Below are 12737 nucleotides of genomic sequence, written 5' to 3' on the forward strand. Positions count from 1 at the left end.
TTGGCCAGTTTTCAATGCATTTAATCCATTATGAACCCTCAGCAACTAATGCTGTCGAAACGTCCGCCGGTGTCCGATGATTGAACTCGGCATGTCAGAACAACTCCTCTTCCCTTTATATTTTGAGCTGATTCCAAGCGCGGTTATTCATCATTAAGAGACCTCTACCTGCCAACGACTCCACATACAACATATGTGCATCATGGCCCAATAATTTCGTTCATAATACGCGGCCGAGGATGTTCGGAAACTAAGGCGGATTGTCCTTATTTGGAAATCCATCGGCATCGCTATGGGATACATGATAACAGGGAAATGTCGATTGACTTTTACTCCATCATTTCGGCTAGTTGAGAAGCTCATGCAAGTAACGCCGAGGTAATGTCTTGCATACGCTGCATCTTCCCAATGTAGAATATGATATTTCACTGCATATCATGTGGTTGCGGAGACACATCTCGTGAATGTTTTCAAGCTACGTGGGGCAGTGGCGGCACTGCGTAACGTAGCACCTGCTCCATTGAGGAAAGCCCCGCATTATCTACATAGGGCGCACGGCTAGTGTAGGTATACTTTAGTTCCACTTCAAACATCAACCTTCCTGATAAACTTCCTTTCCAACTTCTCCTACCTTACTTTTCTGTGCTACCCGTTTTTTCACAATGACTTTCGACATTTCCAAGTCGCGGTCGCGCTTCCCGGCTCTTCAGCAAGATCAAGTTTTTCTTGATAACGCGGGGGGTAGTCAGGCGCTGGACCAAGTGATTGATTCGTGAGTATACCGCATATATAGAGGCAGCACGATTACTAAATCCTATGAAGCATATCACAGTATCTCAGCAAGACAAATGTGCAGCTTGGCGCTTCATACCACACTGGCACACAGTCCAACACGAAGTATGAGGAAGGCTACCAGGCCGCCGCAAAGTACATCAATGCTGGTCGCGATGAAATAGGTAACATCCCTGATATATTACGCATACTTGTCTCTCTAACTATTAAAAGTCCTCGGCTCCTCTACCACTCAATTATTTGTCAATCTTGGCTCGACGCTACAGTTCCCTGCGGGATCGGAGATCATTCTATCAAAGATGGAGCATGAGACCAACGTAAAGGCGTGGCTTCTGATGGCCGACCGTCTTGGGCTTACTGTGAAGTGGTGGGCGTCTAGCAAGGAAGATGGACTCAAGCTCACAGCAGAGAATCTGAAGCCACTCTTGAGCGACAAGGTAAAGTTTGTTGCTTGCACGCATGTAAGCAACATTTTGGGCACGATACATGATGTCAAGTCGATTGCAGATGCGGTACATGAAGTCGGTGCCTTGTTCTGCGTGGATGGCGTAAGTTATGCGCCGCATCGTGCGGTTGACGTGAAGGCTTTTGGGGTAGACTTTTATGCGTTCAGCTGGTACAAGGTATGTCGTGGTCATCAGCCCTTGTTCAAACTTTTGCCTCACCGGCATGTGCTAACGAGAACCTTAGGTCTATGGCCCTCACATCGCCGTACTTTACGCCAGCGAATCAGGACAAAAGGCCATGAAACCCATGGCACACTACTTCAATCCTACCAAGACGCTTGAGGATAAGATTGGGTTTGCTGGGTCAAACTACGAATGTGTTCAGTCCATTCCACAAATCACTTCGTACCTTTCTGGCGCCTTCCCTGCCATTACAGAACACGAGGGAAAACTGCAAACAATCCTCCTCGACTTCCTCAATTCGCGCCCTGATATCATGGTTCTGGGCTCATCATCAGCGGACAGTAAAGTCAGGGTTCCAACTATTTCGTTTGTAGTCAAGGGCATGAACAGTAAGCAAGTTGTGGCTGAAGCCGAAAAAATCAGCAACTACGGCTTTCGATGGGGACACTTTTACTCGAAGAGATTGTGCGACGAGATCCTCGAGTTAGACCCTGAAGGCTATGTTACGAGAGTCAGTATGGTACATTACAATACTGAGGAAGAGATCAAAGGGCTGGTCGAAGTATTGAAGAAGGTTCTTCCAAAGGTTTGAGCATGCCGTGGACCATGGATGTTACGCGTGTATGTCACTCTGGTACAAGCGCGACTGAAGATCAGCCCGATGCTATCCTGGGATTCTAAGTCGTGTTTCGTTTCAGCTACGCTAAGGTGGGTTTTCGGGCTTCTAGACGAGTCTAGTTGATAGTATTATAGCGAGATAACGCCGCGACTTTAAGCTTGTACTGCAATTGCCGTCCGGGCCGTTTCCAGGGGTTCGATAAAGAATCGCAACAACATGATGAAATTGGACATGACTGAATACTACTGTGTAGAGCCTGCACCTGTCGCTTCATGTTTTTTTTCTCTTTAGAGTTCGAGTCCGGATAAATCCTCGTACCAATATGCCTAACAAGCCCAAACGTCTTGATGCTAACTAGAGAAATATAGTTAGAACAGAAAACGGTCCAAATGATTGATGTGTTCTGAAACAGCTGACATTTCTTAGCGTGAGAATAGACATATGCTTAAGTGTGTTACGGAAAAGCTTCGACGTCAGACGCGATGTCACTCGAACACTGACAAGTCCATCTGCTGTCTCTTATACACATGCATGCATCCTGCTAGTAACTGCCATACAAGCGTGTTGCGCCTGTACTTGATTAAGCTTTCCTTGAGTGTACTTGGCATCGACTACTTCGTTGCATGATGGCCATGCAATCGTTCGCAAAACACCTTGTGCACGTTCACAAGATGAACCCACACGCATGAACCCAATGTAACTGAGACAGAGTATCTCGACAAGGAAGAAGAAAAAAAGACGCAAGGAAATTCTTGCGATAAGCCACAATCATCTATTTCTCTTGCGCACAGCATGAGCGCACGAAAGTGTATCCGAAGCTAGACTGACATAATGAAACATTGAAATTGCGCAGTCGGAACAAGGAGACGGCACGGGAAGGAGAGATGCTCCAAAGGCCAAGGCCGTGATTGGCGGCAGACATCCGAGAGGACAAGCTTATTCATTGTCCCCGACTCCTTGTTTCAACCCCGCATGACAAGTCGATGGCGGCGACGGGCCCACGGATCTTTTCTACTAATAGCAAATCTATCTGATCTGCATAGCGCGCGCCCCCGCCTCCCATTCCCTTTCCACGGAATGATGAATGATGATGCGGGTCCAATTCACCATAGCCGGCGGTAATGAAAGGCAAAACCCCCTTCCGTTAATCATTTGCTTGTTTCGCCCGCTAACGGAAGAATTCAGGGCCGCCACTGCACCAATACCGAGCGTGCGCAGACTGGTGCGGTGAACCCCATACGTGGAGCCGCAGCATTGCGTCCCGTGCTTTTTTTTTAATATCGTGATTTCGGGAGTTTTTAGAAGATCTGGGTAGTTGTTTAGTGCGTTTTGTGCGGCACCGACTACATAGTGCTAACTAGCCACTAAAACAATATTGCTCATGTGGAGAAATTTGGAGCGAAAGGAACGCTTGGGTTACAAATGGGGTGGGCTACTTTGTTAAATAGATAAAATTGGCCCCGGATCCTGTTTCTTTGGTGCTTTTCGACTAGACGAGTGAATCGCTTTCTCCATCTCAGACACCATGCGCGTTTCTACAGTTTCTTCGTTATCATTGCTCTTGGCCGGCTTGTCTGTTGCAGGCCCCGTATCAGACAAGCGTGCGCTGTCGAGCCGTGCGACCACCTTTAACAACCCTGTTATATACCAAGATTATCCTGATCTTGACGTTTTCAGAATCGGGGATGTATTCTATTACTCGTCGTCGACGTTTGCGTTCAGTCCAGGAGCTCCCGTAGGCATTGAGTTCTAGCAAGTTTTGAATCATGTCATTAACTTTATACAGGTGCTCAAGTCTTACGATCTGGTGAACTGGACGCCCGTCACTCACAGTGTACCAAGACTGAACTTCGGCTCTCCATATGATATGCCAAACCCGACTACACGGTCCTATGTCAAGGGTATCTGGGCGAGTTCGCTGCGGTACCGCAAGTCGAGCGACAAGTTCATTTGGATGGGCTGCGTTCAATCGACAGGCCAGACATATATCTGGACAGCCCCCGGCCAAAACGCCGCTGCCAACAACGGCGAGGTCTCGAGCTGGAACTGGACTTCGGCGGGCAGCATTAATAAATGCTACTACGACAACGGCATCTTCATCGATGACGACGACACCATGTACGTCGTGTATGGTAACCCTGCCGTTCGCGTTGCCCAACTCAACAAAGACGGCACCGCCGAAGTGAAGAACCAAGAGGTATACCGCGACCCCAACGGCCTCACTCTCGAGGGATCTCGCATGTACAAGATCAACGGCATGTACTACATCTTCTCGACCAAGCCCGCCGACGACGAATGGGTCCTGAAATCCAAGAGCCCCTTTGGCCCCTATGAAGCCCGCATCCTCGTCGACAGCATCTCCGGCCCCCTTTCCAACGCCGGCCACGCCCACCAGGGCGGTGTCGTCGACACCAAAGACGGAAAATGGTACTACGTCGCCTTCCTCGACTCCTACCCCGCCGGCCGCATCCCCGTCGTCGCACCCCTCACCTTCGACAGCAACGGCTGGCCTTCCGTCGTCAAGGTAAACAACGCCTGGGGCGCCTCCTACCCGAGCCCCGTAACCACCAGCAAGACCGTCCCCGCCCTCACCGGCATCGACAAATTCACCGGCTCCTCCCTCAGCGCAGAATGGGAATGGAACCACAACCCTGACACCTCCAAATTCAGCCTCCTCGGCGGCAGCACAGGCGGCCTCAAACTCTCCACCGCCACCGTAACCAACGACCTCTACGGCGCGCGCAACACCCTGACGCACCGCATCATCGGCCCCAAGTCCTCGGGCACCTTCCGCCTCGACATTAGCAAGATGGCGAGCGGCGACCGCGCCGGTGCCGTCCTCTTCCGCGACACAGCCGCCTACATCGGCATCCACAAGTCCGGCTCCACAACTTCCCTCGTCATGGTCAATGGCCTCGAACTCAACGCCGACCGCACCACCAAGTCCACCGGCACGGTGGTCGCTACCGGTCCCGCTATCCCCGCCGGTTCTACAGACTTGTATCTCAGGATCCAGGCGGATATTACGCCCGCCTTTGGAACGAATACGCAGCGCCAGGCGACGTTTTGGTATAGTACGGATGGCTCTTCGTATAAGCAGCTGGGACCGTCGTTTGGCCTTGCGAATACGTGGCAGTTTTTCACAGGGTTTAGGTATGGTGTTTTTAACTTTGCCACGAGTGCGCTTGGCGGCAGTGTTACGGTTAAGAGTTTTGAGATGCAGAAGATTTAAAGTTTCTTGATGTTGTTGTTGTTGTTGTTGTTGTTGTTTGTATATAGCCCTTTTTCTTTTCGACTGAGCATGTGGGGTGAGGTTTGAGATGTTGTATATATTATTACTTATTTATATAGTAAGGTCAGTCCCTGCGATGCGAGACGCACGCTGTCGCGAGACACTTCTACAAATTCGACCTCCGGAATCTCGTTGTGTGTACTACTGATAGAGTTTGACCTAATGAGCCTATGAGTCTATAAGCCATTCTGATTTCACTGAACCAGTCTCTGACGCAGATCTCTTGAATGTTGGGCTATATCGTTGATCATTTCATTGTTTGCCATTTATCGTCCGCTTAGCAATGACCCCCCCTGTTCAACAGCGCATCAAGGCCTCTAAACACATTTCGGGGGTCTATAACGAAAGTATAAAGTTTTCAAGATAATTTCTCTCACCTCAAGAGCTACTTTTGTGTTAGAATATCAGTGCCGAGAGTTTCGCTGTCCTGAGACGATGCTGCTTGAAACAGAGCGGAATGTTCTAACTACATTTGTAACACTATAGAGATCCTAGAATTGTTATGAACACGCTGACCAATTGTAGCAAGGCTTGTTGAATTACCAGTGGTTCCACACCCCTCTTGATTTCGCAGGGCGGGAAGAATGCGAGCTAAGCAAACTTTGGGCATACTATACTTATACACTAAGGATCCTACATCTACCGGTATACTCTCGTCCAGTAACTGTTAAGCCTCGAGATCGTATACCGAGCGATGCATGGCTTCAGACAGACCTGCCCCGTGAACTCCTTAGCGCACCATTTATACTCGGTTTCTGTGTTACACTACTAAGCGGGGTGGAACTTCTCCTTCCCAACACCAATCGAGCGGCTGTTGTGGAGAATGACCACCGGCTTTTTTTTTATGACTGGCGGCCTTATCAGTGGTGTTTGTCTAATGCTTATGGAGCATGTCGTTCGCAAGCGCAAGATGAAGAAGGAAAAGCCGTCTTCGGACACAGCATTGCCATCCGTGGAACAAGATCAACAAAGTAGAAGTGTGGTTAAGAAGCTCCGTAACATTTCGACACCGCTAGACCCACAACTGAAAGTGCATCTACGTGTACTTGTTCCTATGACAGCAGGCCTTTCAATCTACTGTATCTTGAGATGGTATGTTTTGGTGGAGGATATTATTGGGTTGCGAAATTTGTCACCGTCGGCCTTTAAGACTGTAGAGTGGACGAAGTACATACCACACTTCTAGCTTGTACGTTATTACCGGCTCTGGAATAGCAATGCTTTAGCTCATACAAAAGCTCCTATAGGCAGCGTGCTCTCTGAAAAGAACAGTTTTAAGCCTACCCAGTAGTTCTATTTGTTTTTGATATATTTTTCTTTTCTATATCCCTTTCATAGAGGGAGCCGAGGGTCTAGGTAGCTATATAGCTTCCTAATCTCCTTGTAGAACCACGTGTTGAGATTTTGCTACTAGGACCTCGGTAAATGATGAGACAAATGCCTTGATCAAGCTAGGAGATAGGACGGCCGATCCGCTCTAATTTCAGGGTTTTTGTCACGAATACCCTTCGGATCATAGTACTAGCGTGGACCATTCCTCCTCCTTAACGATTCGTCTGATCTCTACTCAAATACAAGCCTTTGCTCTTCGAGTATTCTGCATGCCTGCTACTGCGTGCCTCACAGTTGTGAATTGGCGAATCTATAAGATGGCCATTTAACCAAGGTTTAGTCCAATCGTAAGGCTGCGAAGCTAGAGACACAGCCATAGCGTAATGTATTTGCTAATAACTGATAGGCTTGTATCCAGACGAGAATAATCCGTTCATCTTGTGCGAGTTGAGTCCGGCGATCGCTTTTGCTGGAGGCACCAACCAGCATGGCCGCCCTATTTAGATCAAGCATCCCTCCTGACCTTACATCCCATCGTTGCCGAAGGGTAAGGTGGCGCGGATCAGTGAAGTGAATGCAGCGAAAATTGCAGAAGTGCCGTGGAGGACTCTGTGGGCGAAAATATGTCAGAGTAGCGTTGTAATGTTTATGCTATTTGTGCAGATGCTCTAAGATGTGCTAGTCACTGTCAGTGCTGACGGGTATTAGGGCTAACTATCATATTCCGTGTCAGCACAACCATAAACATGAACAGCCACACATCTTACTAAGGAGAATATAACACACGCTAACCGTATGAGATCTGCGGGATTAGTGTCGTCGCACCAGCCGGATTGGGAAGCTGCTTTAATCCGAAGTACCGACGTGGGTGGTAATCACGCATGAATCTGCGCGCCACGATCGTCACGTGGTAGAGGGTGACTTCTGTTCTCGTGGTAAGATTCAAAAGCGTGAGTCAAGTTGATCCATGACTCTAAGAGGTAAATAGAAGCCAGCGTTCGTGCTGTACAACGTAGGCCTATATTTGTGGATAAGAAAATGCTTCTCCGGTTCAGGGCGCAAAGGCATCAACGCCATTGTAATATTTGTATACACAAGGGCGAGAGCAGTCCAGAGTAGGCTTGGAAATTTATTGTCAAGATACTTTAGGGAATTACAACACGCTGAGACTATGAGATTTGATTGAACTCGAAGTACTTGTAGTTTGTCTCGCCACAGAGTGCGTCTCGCGTCGTAGGGATTGACCTTAGGGGATACTACATATAGTTGGGGATGTTGACGTTGATTGGAGGGGGATATAAGTTCATGGCGTCACAACGCACGCACACTGCTGACACCCTCGTACCTTGATGTAACTACCGGTCCCGGCTACATTTCCCGTGACTATCAAGATGAAGAGTATTTAGGTTAGCGGAAATTGAGGCTCTTTGTATATATCCTCGACTTCTCTTGCCTTCTAAGATGAAAAGAGTGTGAAGGTGGAAGGACCTTATTCGAAGGGGACGACGGGATTCTCGGGTATATGCATGGTTATATATCATGGGAATCTGATATGAATGGCACATACACCGATGTCATTCCCAAGGACCATGCACTAAACCGCACTCCGTTCACCCCCATATCGCGACATAATAACCGAGCACATCACGTTTCCCCCAGCAAGAAACACCAGCGCACTCAGAAGCTCCCTCTCCGCATCCGAAGTCTCGCGGTCGGCATCCAGACGCGAGAGTTCTCTTGCCATTTCGCGCTCTATTTCCATCTGGATAGCCAGCGTGGCAAATTTGGCAGCTTCGTCGTTGTCGAGAGAGCACATCTTGCGGACTTCTTCTACTGTGTTCAAGAGGTAGTGCGCCTTGCCCTTGACATAGGCTCTTTTCTCCCGCTCGAAAGAAGCAAGGTCGTTGGCAATAGATAGGTGGTCGGCGTAGAGCCGAATGAATCTGGCGAAGCGAGGGCTTGTAGTGTCGACGGTTGAGTTGAGAGAAAATTTTGCGCATGCTACGGTGTAACTAGAAGCTGTTATTGAGATGTTTTTCCCTTTTTTCGTACTGTATATGGAGATTTTGGGAGCTACTCACGAGACGGCTATATCGATTGTCCTATAGTCGAGGTATTCTCGAAGGCTGTTGAATGTAGCGGGTGGCGGGGGGTGATTAATGAACTCTTGCAAAGTCGTAATGACCTCTACTCCTCCGTTGCCAATGATGCCGTCTTCGTCGTAAAGGCCCTTAATTGTGGTTCTCATGGCTTTTTGCAGGGCAGATACAGATTCATCCTCTCTGTCGGGCACGCAAGCTTTGAGGCTCGATACGAATTCGGTCTCGAATGCTTGCATCTACCGTCCCGCAATATAAGTATATGAGACTTCTCACGCAAGTTGTTTTAATTACTTACCGCAACTTTGTCGTTCATCTCCCATACACCTGCAGTGGAAGTAGTTAGAAGAGCAAGACATTCATTGCATGATTACGCTTACAATCAAAGATAAAGGAGTAGGCGTTCATCTCGGTAAGAAGTTTGAGTCGATTTCTGCTAGCTGCCGGCCACATGTAGGCACTGAATCGAATTCAGCCGTCTTGTAAGCTTGGCAGCTCCTTAGCAGCTATATCAGCATACCGTTTTCTCAAATAATTCGGTACACTTGTTGCGTTTTGGTCGGAAGAAATGTTGTATAGCAGCACTTTTGATGCTTCGACAACCGTTTGCCAATGTATGTTCTGTCTTACGTGGTGGATCGAAGAATGCCATGGAAGTTTCGCATCAGTGGGAGATATTGGTAAGCTGTTGATGCTAAGAGCCTCACTAGTTTTGATCGGATATTCAGTCGGAGTAGGAAGGATGTTGATGATAGACTCAACACTGATCCTTTCGGCCTCGAGATCAGGAAAGGATGATAAGTCAATCAGAAACGGCAAGGACGGTTTGTATTTTGGCATGTAATCGTATTTGTAGTTGATTGACCAGAGGAGGTCATTGTGATGCTTGAGGTTGAAGGATGCTAGTAAGAGATTAGCATCATCAGGGTTATAGACGACATGGAGCTCACCAAGGTCAATGTTTTGCTTCCCTTCCATGGCGAAGGTGTGTTCAAAAGTAGGGAGAAAAGGTAGCGTTTGAGTTGCCTTTGTTGTATACATTGAGGCATTAGACATCCCTTTATATAGACTTTCAATGGACGCTGTTATCGTTGAGTAAAAGTCATATATGCATCAAATGTAAAGACCAAGCAGAATTCAAGTGCACTTACGTGGATCATCCTGAAATTGCATTAAAAAAAGCAGATAAATGCTCCATAGTATCACTGTACATCGAATCAAAGGGCTGAAGATATAGATGAAGAGGGGTCAAGGCGATGCGAGTTAGCGGTGAAGATGTCATGCATAGTACTTTGCAGAACCGCCCCCACCCTTCACGCCAGCCACAGTTCTGCAGAATCTCTACCAGTTTGGGATACATCTCGCTAGCCTCTGCCAAAATTAAAGGATTATAGTCGACCAAGTCGATTTGAGATCCTTCGCTCCAATGTGCGCAGAACGGCAATGGATGGGTTGAGATTGGAGTGGCTTGCATCTTCTAGCCACTGACGTAGCTGTATGCATTATTGTGCAGGAATGGTGCAGCAATTTTGATGTTACACAGCGGCCCTGCTATTCTGCTATTGCCCAGAAGAATCCTTTGTATTAAAGAGGGCAAATCTCTTCCTCGATGTAAAGTTGTTGATAAACCAAGTGTATCTGTACCCGCCCTTATCTCCAGCGAAGATGCCTAGGACATCAATATTCTGCGCTCGCTTTTTCTTGATGGGTTGTGATTGGGAGATTTGAAGGGTGGATTGTAGGAAGCTTGTTTGAGTGTCCTTTGGATAGATGCTGGGGGTTTCAAGGCATGTCCTGTGTCTGGTTTTTAGCAATGGATGGTACAACCTAACACGAGATCGTTATAAGTACACAATATCCGGTGAAGACTGCAGCATCCACAGTCAGATCTTGTGGATTTTTGAGTAAGGAATAGATCAGCTAGCATGGATCGATGCTTGTCCCTCGGTGTTGTCTTGTGTGCGTTGCTTGTACGTGTAGTTCCTTAGCTTCTGTAGACCACCCGTCAATATATATGTTTTTCATACACTTTTTGGCGAGAAGTGACACGTCTTGTTGCACTAGCAGTCGTATTTATTCGCTTCTATCATCTTGGTGTTGTGACTCTATCGTCTTAGGTATATTCGTGGTGGATTGCTTCCTCCTGGTATAGCCTTGGCCTTCTCCGTACTCTTTTGTTTCTTGGCAAAGAAAGAAATGCTCTTGTTTTTTGTGGCATTAATCCGTTACTGTATTGTCGGCAGATATGTGAATGATGATGATGATGGTGACAGCTAAGCTTGCCCTTGGTAACAATCTGAATAGGATGGAGACCACATTGAGGCTGATTAGTCATGTCTGTATGCTTAGTAAGGACGAGAAAGGAAAGAAAGGAAAGAGGAAACGACGCGATTGAGAAGTGATATATTAGACTGCCAAGATGTGCAGCTTGCCCATTTAAGAAGACGCAAAGAATCACTCACAACCCTTCTCAACACGTGCATGCCCTTTGTGTTAGTGCGAGTCTTCCCGCTCCAGGGCTTGAAAAGAAAAGGCTTAGCGAGCGAGACAGTAGCGTATCTCGGGTGGGTGACAGGGCTGTGTGGCCAAGTGGGTGATAGGTGTACATGTAAGTATGTGTATACCATGACTCCAAGGCAAGGTTGCGGCTGCCGCGTGGCGGCTCTGGCAAACAACGCCACTAGTGTAGTCCCCGTGTAGTGGTAATAGTGATACTACCATGTACAGAGCCCGATTCGGGTTCAAGATTATGTAGCCAAGTGGCACTGGGTGGGTTGAGCAACAGTGAGTCAATGACAGCGTGCAGGTCATGCGACCTTTGTCCACACTTGACCACGGACTAGGGAGCCCCAAGATGCTGTTGCGACATGGGCCGAGACACGGAGCATTGTATTGTCACTTGCAGATAAGCATGGTGGTGATGGTGGTGGTGGTGGAGGAGTAGGGCCGAGAGAATCGGTCATTTTTCTTCTGCCGCCGTGTCGCGTGGTAGGTGTAGGTGAGGTAGGCAAAAAACAAAAAGCGGTAGGTGTAGAGATGTCGGGCTCAATAGGCGCCCAGGTGGGGCTTGCTTGGGCATCCCGAGCCGCAAATGTAGAGCGGACAAGGCGACTTTGTGGGTCGGTAGGGCAGCCATGAGCCGCAAGTTCGTGGAGCCGCGGCCCAATGGGGATGGTTTTGGGCAGCGAAGGATGCCGATACTGAGACAACAGAGGGCAGCTGGTGGATAGAAATGTGAGTCACAGCTTAGCGGGCCGCACAGGTCTAGAGAGGAATGGCAGCCAGATGTGCTGAACCTGCATAGTGCGGTGAAACGAACGCGGTTGAAATTTTTTTCGGGAGCGATTGTTTTTTTTTCTTTGGGCTACGAGGCCGTGGAGGGATGGGTGGTGTAGCGGGAGTGACTACTCGACTACTAGCGAGCGTCCCACGTGTTCCTCCACCCATCCCGCGCTAGCCCAACGGCTGGGAACCTGGCAAACACACACTCGAACTGGTTGCAACGAAAATGGATTGCGACAAAAGTGTCGCGCAGCAACATGAACCGTTTCGCGCCGTAGTGGCTGTTTGAGAGAACCTGGCATCCGGGTTGCTGGGATTGGAGCGAGTCGGGTGTGCAGACGACTGCGAACGCGGTTTGAGAAGCCGTCTGTTCGTCATGCAGAGGCACATGACGTTTGTCAAGGTCGTACAGCAGAGTGGCAGGACGGCGGCCGACGTGCATCTGACACTGACATTGACACTGACACTAGCAACAGGACAGAAGGATGCAATGTGCATACACATCATGATTTTTGTTAATCTATAGAGCATACGTCAATGGCATTGTTTTGCTCGTGGCACAAAGAGTCGCATCATCAGACTTGAATGGTGAGGTGGACTGCCAGCGTCCAAGTCGTGCACTCTGACACGACCGAAGCCATTACGAGGAAAGTGGGCTGTATGCGACGGTTGGTTAAAATCTGTTGGGTAGC

The 12737-nt window shown here is 48.4% G+C and overlaps 4 protein-coding genes across 4 annotated transcripts; 2 read left to right on the plus strand and 2 right to left on the minus strand.

Moving 5' to 3' along the window:
- Positions 1-662: 662 nt before the first annotated feature.
- On the plus strand, positions 663-2013 carry COCCADRAFT_32557 (uncharacterized protein; the record flags this gene model as incomplete). The annotated part of the gene is made up of 4 exons (XM_007709139.1): positions 663-772; positions 823-956; positions 1006-1415; positions 1483-2013. 4 exons carry the CDS (start codon positions 663-665, stop codon positions 2011-2013), a joined length of 1185 nt encoding a protein of 394 aa, XP_007707329.1.
- Positions 2014-3565: 1552 nt separating this feature from the next.
- COCCADRAFT_22220 (glycoside hydrolase family 43 protein) lies at positions 3566-5272 on the plus strand (the record flags this gene model as incomplete). Its single annotated transcript, XM_007709112.1, has 2 exons — positions 3566-3775; positions 3827-5272. 2 exons carry the CDS (start codon positions 3566-3568, stop codon positions 5270-5272), a joined length of 1656 nt encoding a protein of 551 aa, XP_007707302.1.
- Positions 5273-8258: 2986 nt separating this feature from the next.
- COCCADRAFT_32559 (uncharacterized protein) lies at positions 8259-9741 on the minus strand (the record flags this gene model as incomplete). The annotated part of the gene is made up of 6 exons (XM_007709140.1): positions 8259-8676; positions 8746-8987; positions 9062-9090; positions 9144-9223; positions 9284-9665; positions 9714-9741. The coding sequence occupies 6 exons, from the start codon at positions 9739-9741 to the stop codon at positions 8259-8261; spliced, it is 1179 nt and encodes a 392-aa protein (XP_007707330.1).
- A 1557-nt stretch (positions 9742-11298) lies between these two features.
- Positions 11299-11484, minus strand: COCCADRAFT_83333 (uncharacterized protein; the record flags this gene model as incomplete). The annotated part of the gene is made up of 1 exon (XM_007709195.1): positions 11299-11484. The coding sequence occupies one exon, from the start codon at positions 11482-11484 to the stop codon at positions 11299-11301; it is 186 nt and encodes a 61-aa protein (XP_007707385.1).
- Between the last annotated feature and the right edge of the window lie 1253 nt (positions 11485-12737).

This window comes from Bipolaris zeicola, assembly GCF_000523435.1.
Source record: "Bipolaris zeicola 26-R-13 unplaced genomic scaffold scaffold_6, whole genome shotgun sequence".
In the NCBI taxonomy this organism is placed as follows: domain Eukaryota; kingdom Fungi; phylum Ascomycota; class Dothideomycetes; order Pleosporales; family Pleosporaceae; genus Bipolaris; species Bipolaris zeicola.